Raw genomic sequence first — 9,849 nt, 5'->3', positions numbered from 1 at the left:
AGAGGGAAGAATAAAACAACTACTATAAAGTGTAATAAGAGGGAAGGAGAAAAACGTAAATGCACTATTATTAAGGAAAAGATTAAAAAAAAAGCAAAGAATAAATTAAGGGATATTTCAGTAATACCATTGTTACATGATTAAGAATCAAATTTCAAAGCTTTACAAATGTTAAGATTTTTTTTTGACGGGTTACAAATGTTAAGATTAACTTGTACTACCTCCGTTCCTAAAAGTTCTTTACGCTTTCCGTTTTAGTCCGTTCCTGAAAGTTCTTTACACTCCTACTTTATTCCATTTTTACTCTTATTTGGCCCACCATAACTTACCCACTCACAATACTTTAATATTAGTTTCCACCCACTCACATTATTGGACAATTTATAGCCACTCATTTTCCATTTGTTACCCCACCATCACATGTTCACCAAAATTCCTTAATTACCGTGCAAATAGTAACCGTAAAGATCATTTAGGAACGGAGGTAGTATGCAGTATTCCCTAAAATTCCTGCCATAATAAAATAAAGCCTCTATAATAAAAAAAACATATGTTAAAATATAAGTTGGAACTTTTCAATATCATATACTCTCTGTAATGCACAAGAACTAAAACACTAAGTTGACCCATATTTTCCATACCTGCTACACTTTCTACAAATTAAGAAAAAGCAATCTAAATGAGCACAAAAAAGATGAATCTTATGGAGTTAAGTTCAACCATTAACAGCTCATGGAAACTCTGTTTAACAGGAAGCTTATTTGGTTGCATTTTCCTCATCTTTTTTCTCAATCAAAATGACCATAATCTTAGCTTATTTACTGCTAGAAACACAGTTCAAGTATTTGATGAAGCAGAGGCACCTATGTCGTCGTCGTGGTCTAGTTGGTCTACCATGATTTCCGACCCTCCGAAACCGTCTACCATAATAAGCCTGTATAATCCACCTATTCTAGCTAGCAGCTTGATTAATGAAATCCCGAAGCCTGGTAATTTTAGCTCTACTCCAATAGAACAACCAAAGTCAACTCATACAGAAAACCTCAATATCCCATTTGAAAGATCAGAAAAAGCAATAAACAATACTAGTGATCCGAAAAAGTGCAATATGTTTGATGGGAGATGGGTTTACAAGCCCGATGAGAATCCTTATTATGATTCAAATACATGTCCGTTCGTGGAAGAAAAGATGAGCTGTCGTAAGAATGGAAGGCCAGATTTCGAGTATGAGAGGTGGCGATGGGAAGCTAATCATTGCGATATACCATTGTGAGTATTCTTAGTTAAGTTATATTCTTATAGGTTATTGATAGAGTATAGAATTAATATCGGGGCTTCAACCATCAGCTTAAGCTTTTGGTTGAGTTGGTCCCTTTGACATGGTATCAGAGCCAACGTGACGCAAAGGTCACGGCTTTCATGTGAGGGGGCGTGATAGAGTATAGAACTAATATTGGGGCTTCAACCATCATCTTAAGCTTTTGGTTGAGTTGGTCCCTTTGACATGGTATCAGAGCCAACGTGACGCAAAGTTCACGGCTTTCATGTGAGGGAGCGTGATAGAGTATAGAACTAATATTGGAGCTTCAACCATCAGCTTAAGCTTTTGGTTGAGTTGGTCCCTTGTATTCTCTATCAGTTATTTATTTAATTAATTATGGGTTTTTTCTTCTTCTTAGATTTAATGGAAGAGATATGCTTGAAAGGCTTAGAAACAAGAGGGTGATTATAGTTGGAGATTCACTAAACAGAAATATGTGGGAGTCCCTTTCTTGCCTCTTATATTCCTCTGTTCCTTCTTCAAGAGTTGAAGTTGAAGCTAAAGGTTCACAATATAAAGTGTTGAAAGCAAAGGTAATTCGGCAACTTTTGTGTAAGACCGTCTTATCGGAAAGACCACTTTGATTGTTTAACTTGTTGGTTTTATTGCTTAACTAATTAGTTTCAGTGCTCAACTAATTGGTTCAAGTGCTTAACTAATTAGTTTCCGTGTTTAACTAATTGATTTCAGTGCTTAACTTATATGACACCAATGCGGTCTTTTGTGTAAGACCGACTTATATAAAAGTTTGTAAAGGCGATTAAACTATCAAGATTCAAGAGTCAAATTGTTATTCTTTTTCTAAGGGCCTATTTTGTAATTTTTAGAATATTATAAACAGGATTATTAAAACGGGAAGCTATGATGAACAATTTTCCGAATTTTAATTTGCTGCCAGTTTCCAAGTTGGATAATTTTTGGTTTGTTGGTTAGTGCTAAACCAAACTGAAAACATGCACTAAGATTAATGCGTTATGTTATTTTTATTTATCCTCCCATTTGTTTACAGGATTATAATACGATAGTTGAGTTTCACTGGAGCCCATTTCTGGTGGAATTTGATGTAAATCATAAAACTGGGAAAAACGTTCTTTTGCTGGATAAGCTTTCACCTAATGCCAAACTATGGCGAGGGGCTGATGTTATGGTATTCAACTCAGCGCATTGGTGGACTCACAAAGGAAAATACAAAAAGTACGTGTCTTCAATCTTTTATTTAGTCTTTCATATTTACTATATTCCACATTTTTTTTAGTTTCATACATATTGCAGTTTTATATTATTACTTTTATTAATTAATTTATATTATATATTAAGGCCCTGTTCTTTAGAGCTAAACTGTCCTGAATTTAACTTAACTTAACTTAACTGAACTGAACTTAACAGAATATTACTGAAATAAATAATAAATATTAATAAAATTAATAATAAATAATAAATATTAATAAAATTAATAATAAATAATAAATAATAAATAATTAAGCATTAATAATTAGTAATATCTACGTAGTAGTTAATTACAAACTAATAATAAAAATGTTAATTAATAACTAAATAATTAATAATTAATAATCCGTAATTTATTACTAAAACTATAATAAATGATAAATAATAAATTTTATTAAATAATAATAAATAATTAGTTATATATAATAATAATAATATAAATATAAGTAATAAAATAATAAAATTATTAAAAATTATTATTATTATTATTATTATTATTAAGTTAAATTGAATTAAATGCTCCTGAACTGAACTGAACTGAACTGAACTAAATGCTCATGAACTGAACTGAACTGCGAAATAAGTCTTGAAACTGAAATTAAGCCAAAAAAAAAAACAGGGCCTAACTAGTTAAATATTAGTAAATCGAAAATGATAAAGGTCGCAACATGCGACCTAATTTAGATGCCAATTAATTTAGTTGGTCAATTTTATGAGGGTGGTATAATACTCCCTCCGTCCCTTAATACTCGACTAAATTTGACTTTTTGCACTATTCACATAATTCAATTTGACTCTATTTTATTTCTAGTATATGAAAACAAATGTTAGTATATAATATATTGTTGGCTTCATCTTAATATATATTTTCAAAATATTAATATTTTTATAAGTTTTTATAATATATAGTTAAAGAAATTGGTGGTTAAAGTTATGCATTAACAAACGTGTCCGATCAAAACAGATCGAGTATTAAGGGACGGAGGGAGTATCCGTTATGACTTCTGAGTTGTGAGTCTTATGTCCTAGCGAGCGCCGAAACATTTAACTCTTGACACACCAAAAAGTATTACGTCTATACTTCTACTAGGCATGTAGTAACAATTTGTTTGGTTTTCAAATTTGCATGATAAGAAGTAATTAAAACTAGCAGGATCATTTACAAACGTCATCATTATTATAAGTTTCTTTAACCGATCGAAACTTAAAATTGGATTTCTCAAATAGATAAAATCAAATAAAAAAGACAAATATATTAATCTGTCTTTGGAAACTGGGAATCTCACTTAATCATGTGGAAGAGCATTTATATTCTTTCCCAGGAAATTTAAAGACAGATACAAGTGGGCAATTACATATTGTAACAAACAGATACCTACTTATTGCTTAGAATTGAAGTTAGAACTGTTACGTTAGAAGGCCGTGATTTAAATTATTTTCTACGTGGCTTGATCATTATTATCGATTTTAAACCAAATGATACTTATACGCTCACACTTATGTCCTATATTCAAATAAACTCGAACATTTTTTTAGAAGAAATTAACTTGAACATATAGTTATATGCAATAATTCGGACTAAACTTAACCTATTGGCAATATGTTAAATCATACAAGGTGCGTTTCGCCTATGTTTAATTAAAACTTCGTAATATAAGTATATTTACACTTTCGAAAAGGCAAATTTGTCAAAAAGGACCTTTTATAACTCAAATTTTGCAAGAAAGGACCTTATATAATTTTTTTTGTGAAAACACACCTTAAAGTAATTTTTTTTGCGAGAAAGGACCTAAGGAAAGTTTCTAGCATTGACTGAGCTTTTCCGGCCATTAACTTGCACGTGAGCAGCACGTGTGGCTTACGTTAGCTAAAGACAATGATTTTCCCGACTCTTGAATTTTCAAACTTGATTTTATTTCGGTTTTTTTTTTCAACTTTAGGTTTTAAAGCTTAGAATTTTGGAGGAAAATTGGGTGTGATAAGCAAAATAATGCCACACGTGCTTCTCACGTGCAAGTCAATGGCCGAAAAAGCTCAGTCAATGCCGGAAATTTACTTTTGGTTGTCTTTCGCAAAAAAAAATTACATTAACGTGTGATTTCACAAAAAATAAATTATATAAGGTCCTTTCTCGCAAAAAAAATTACTTTAAGGTGTGTTTTCACAAAAAAAATTATATAAGGTCCTTTCTTGCAAAATTTGGGTTATAAAAGGTCCTTTTTAACAAATTTGCCTTTCGAAAATGATAAAGGTCGCAACATGCGACCTTTAAGCCGTGTCACAATGATGACATGACATGCTTATGTGTCATGATTTAAATTGGAATCTAAAATATTTAACTTATCTATCTTATTATACATATTTGTTTTAAAGGTAGGAAAATCTTAATATTCTAATTTGTTTCTTTTTTTAAATCGATTACCTTATTTACATATATTCCTAGTAAATTTTTTGCATTGAGAGTAAAAATATTATGATGACGCATAACCTATGTGGCGCCTATATGTACCAATTAAACTCCGACATGTAAGATTGCGACAACTAAATGTTGTCGCAACTTGCGACCTTTATCATCACCCTTACACTTTAAGATGTTGAGATGACCAAATCGATTATTTACTCGTAATCCCATATTAACTTTATATATGTATTAACTTGACAAAAACACACGATAACTTGATTTAAACAAAACTCAAATTTGAAATAAATGAATAATTAATTTTTACAACATAAGAAAAATTAATTAGGAAAATTTGCTAATATTAATACAACATTTGGCTGATTTTATTTTATTTATCCCACTTAGCTACGGCATATTTTCTAATTAATAACCCCACCTTTATTACCCAACGACTTTTATTGCGCCCAACAAGTCATAAACCTGTTGTAGGCGGTAATATGTCCCTACATGACAGTACTCTCTCTCTCTCTCTTCTCCCTCGATATATTCAGTCATCATCATCAATTCATCACCATCTCGTTGACATTTTCACCGGTTACTGGTCACTTAAGCCCAATAAAAGTCGTTGGGTAGTAAAATGTGGTATTATTAAAAAGTATGTTATATGTGGGCTTAATAAAAGAAAATAGGGCAAAATCAGGTATTATTTCCGAAAACCGCGTTTCCCAACCTATTTTAAATGTTCGGAATTGCAAAACGGTTCGACAGGAAAAGAAACGTTTCTTAGACGTTTTGAAACGCGTTTCGACGTTTTCAAAACGTTTCTGAAACGCCAAACTTACAAAAACCAATGTTTCCGAGCATCATAGCTTCCAACAAGAGATTGGGTTTGGGAACACATTCACTAACTAATGTCAAAGGTACTAATTCGTGTTCAAGGAATTAGATATTAGGTAACGCTGGGACTAATTACCAATATGATCAACCTCAAGTAACATTTTGGATCCTCAAACTAAACCAGTATAAGGATACTGCCACTTAACAACAGAATGTGGATAAAAAAACAGAAGAAATCACATAATATCCGAGTCTAACAACTACTACATGTATCAATATTGGCTGAATATTACCACAATCAAATTCTTCTATTTCTCTCGTTCCTGCACTTAGAACCACCAAATTAATAGAATCACAACTGATAATTACTCACCAGAACATGGATAATTGGATATAAGCTATACTCATAGAGGATAAAAAAAAATAGTAACTCGTTTTTCAGCTTGTGTTGATGTAGTTACAGTTAACTTGAACAAGACACATTAAATTCAATGACCTCAAACTCATCTTCACGCTTATCACTTCCGTCCTTTGCCTCAAGTTCCTAGGATACATAAAAGGAGTGTCTAGAATTCAACTGACCCTTAATCCAATATGGTTGTCATACCTTAATGCAGAAGGCATTGAAGCAGACCAAAACTACCTTAAACCCCTCAATGGAAGACAACTAGGTTGTCATACCTTGATCCTTCCATATATCCAGGAAATATAATTTCATACTATAGTCTTTAACAGAATAAAATCTTATTTGCTAAATAAAATCTGAATTATCATTGTCTAATTGGAGCATACATATGAAATTTAAATCAACACATATCAGTACATATTAATTTCACGATTCCTAAATATTAAAAAAAAAACTTACAAATATAAATCATAAATATACGTATAATGCAAAATAATTCAACCAAATACCAGCTAAAAAACACAAAAATCAGTAGCTAAATTGAATTCAAGCAAATAATGATGAACTAGATTTAGTCAAACAAAATCAATGACTCCGGTAATTGCAATTGTGAAATTTCTTGAGAAGTTAATGATACCAGTAGGTTCTGATGATGCATGTAGCTAACGAACAAAAGCAGCAAATTAATTTGTTCAACATTTAGTAAATTAGGGCTTATGAACAATTTTCAACCTAATTAGGGGAATATGTGTGTTAAATTGAACATTTAGGAGAGAGATCGATTATACCAGTAAGTCGGAATTTGACCTAATTTGAACAGAATTCAAGCAATTTTCGAAAAAACCTCCAAGTTTACGATCTCGGCAACGAGCGAGTTGGCCAAATTCGGCCAATTTTCGAAAATATCATGGTTTGTTAGAAAGTTTGTGGAGGATTTTGTAGCAGGTACAGGGGGAAGAGAGACACGCTAATAACTTAAGACGAGGGTGGTATATGTACGAATGATTTAGGGGAAAAACGAATGAGGGGTTCTTGAGAGTAAGGTTTTGGGTACGATCAAAGATGACGATTCAGATGAGTCGTCTGTGTATTTTTTTTTTTATTTTTATTTTTATCAATGAGGGCGAAATTACATAGCTCGCCCTCTTTGACAACAACTATTATGACGATATGCTTTCGTCCTGCTCGATATATTTTACAAAGGCAAAATCAAATTCGCCCTTTTTGTTTAAACATATATTGTCGCCCTTTTTTATATCTTTTTTGTAGAGGTAGTACAAATTAAGGATAAATTATTTTTTACCACCTAAAAAAATCGAAAATTTGTTTTTTACCACCTAAAAAACTAAAACTTGTATTTTACCACCTAAAAAAAATATTAAAAATTGTTTTTTACCGCATGAAAAATGAAAAAGTAGATGAAAATGTTATGTAGGGGGTCACAATAACGGTAATACTTCTAATATGTTCTATTCTTCCAAGATTTCATGTATCTATTACTATATACTAAAAGAGACACCAGAAATGACATGTGTCAATTTCTGGTGCGATTTTTTCCCGCCAAAAACCCTTTCCTATAAAAAAAATGTTTACATTATTCTATTTTTATTTTCTCTCCTTTTGTATAAATGTTTATAAATAGAAAAAATTATAGGATTATTAAATATGACATTATTAGACAATTTTGGTAATATTTAGTCAGATAGTCATATCAATAATAAAAAACATTCTTACTCAATATTTTTTCATATTAAGCATATCAAATATTTAATTTGGTCAAATCTATCATATTAAACATATAAAATATATAATACGTAATAGAGAGAAAATTGTATATTATATGATAAAATGAGTATGTTCGAGATTTATTAATTACGCAATAGATTTAAGGGATAAATATTTCAGTTAAAAAAGATGATCAATTAATAATTTTCAAATATCCGTGCGTGCACGGGACCTAATTTAGTTTAACTCTATTTTCTTCCCCCGCTTCCTTATTTTCCATTAATTTACATAATTTTTCACCACCATTAATTCATAAATTTTCACCACCATTAATTCACAAAATTGACAAAATTTAATGGAAGAGCGAAGGGTGAAAGAGTTAGGTAGCCATACATAAATGTTCATCTATTTTTTCGCTTTTTAGGTGGAAAAAACAAATTTTAATTATCTTTTAGGTGATAAAATACAAGTTTTAATTTTTTAGGTGGTAAAAAACAATTTTTCGATTTTTGTAGGTGGTAAAAAACAATTTGTCCACAAATTAATTTGAGAAAAATAAATGCTTGTGACATTTCCTATATCCTCTGCTATATACTCCGTACTATTAAACTCAATGACACATGCAGGTGGGATTTTATAAAATACAAAGGACAACTACTAGAGGAGATGCCCGTAGAGGTAGCATATGAAAGGGGCATGAAAACATGGGCAAAATGGGTTGAAAAGAATGTAGACTCGACCAAAACAAAGGTGTTCTTTAGGAGCGTCTCTGCACAACACAATGGAAGGAGAGGGTGTTACAATGTAACCTGGCCTATAATTATAGATGAAGATCATCAAGGCTATATAAACCACTTTCCGAAACAGTTGATTACTAAAATCGAGAATGTGATCAATGGAATAAACAAAGTAAAAGTGAACTACTTGAACATTACCAAGCTTTCCGAATATAGAATTGATGCACATCCTTCCTTATATAGGAGCAGTTGGAAATGGAAGCTTTATACTACAAAATATAAGAGGTTAATTCCATCTTATGCTGATTGTAGTCATTGGTGTCTTCCTGGTTTACCAGATACTTGGAATCGTTTATTGTATGCTTCACTTTTCTTTGATACTTCAAGGAATACGTCAACTTTTTAACATATACGGAGTAGTACGTAGTACTAAGTATTAAGTACGTAGTCGTATGTATTTTACATTTTGTCTAGGATTTTGTCATTTAGTGTTTAGAATGCATGTTAAATATGTGTACATTCAAATTGTGTTTGACCCTGGACAATATCAAAGTTTCAGATATAGGAAAAAAAAAGGTAGTTAATACCTGTCACGAAAAAATAATCGCAATTTAGAAGGGTTTCCTTGTTCTAGCGTACACCAGTACACAAGAAAGATCAAAAAGTTCCCTCTAGAGCGGTTAACTCTTGGGAGGGTTTCCTTGTTCTACCGTCCTGCTAGGGTTTTTGCTCCTTCACGAAGGCAATTTCTCGAGCATCCGAGCGTTACGGTCGTGAGTAGAGGGACATTAATGGCAACTGCCACCGATCCGAGTACACCAGAACGAGAGGAAGGTGAGAACGAGAAGGATGAGGAGGTTGAATGGGAGGTGGAAGGGGAGGACGAGGAGGAGGCAAAGGCTGCATTAGGGGTCATGGGGAAGATTTGGACGGATAGAAACATCAACACCAACGCCCTAATTGCTACGATGAGGAAAATCTGGAACCCTAAACATGGAATGGAGGCTAACTGCCTAGAGAAGAATATGTTTTTCTTCCAATTTCACCATTGAAGAGATAAGGAGTTTGTCATGGAGGCTCAACCATGGCACTTTGATAGGCATATACTAGCCTTGTGCGACTTGCAAGGCGATCTGAAACCCTCTGAATACCAAATGCATATGGTGCCGTTCTGGGCTAGGGTATATGATTTGCC

General features: G+C 32.2%; 1 protein-coding gene across 1 annotated transcript; it reads left to right on the top strand.

Moving 5' to 3' along the window:
* Positions 1 to 588: 588 nt before the first annotated feature.
* On the top strand, positions 589 to 9,255 carry LOC110782646 (protein trichome birefringence-like 36). The gene is made up of 4 exons (XM_021986828.2): positions 589 to 1,269; positions 1,680 to 1,854; positions 2,331 to 2,515; positions 8,544 to 9,255. Exons 1-4 carry the CDS (start codon positions 680 to 682, stop codon positions 9,058 to 9,060), a joined length of 1,467 nt encoding a protein of 488 aa, XP_021842520.1. The 5' UTR covers positions 589 to 679; the 3' UTR covers positions 9,061 to 9,255.
* Positions 9,256 to 9,849: the final 594 nt, after the last annotated feature.

The sequence above is a fragment of the Spinacia oleracea genome, chromosome 4 (assembly GCF_020520425.1).
Source record: "Spinacia oleracea cultivar Varoflay chromosome 4, BTI_SOV_V1, whole genome shotgun sequence".
In the NCBI taxonomy this organism is placed as follows: domain Eukaryota; kingdom Viridiplantae; phylum Streptophyta; class Magnoliopsida; order Caryophyllales; family Amaranthaceae; genus Spinacia; species Spinacia oleracea.
Note: the sequence above shows the minus strand (reverse complement) of the source record. Positions and strands in the feature narration are given on the sequence as shown.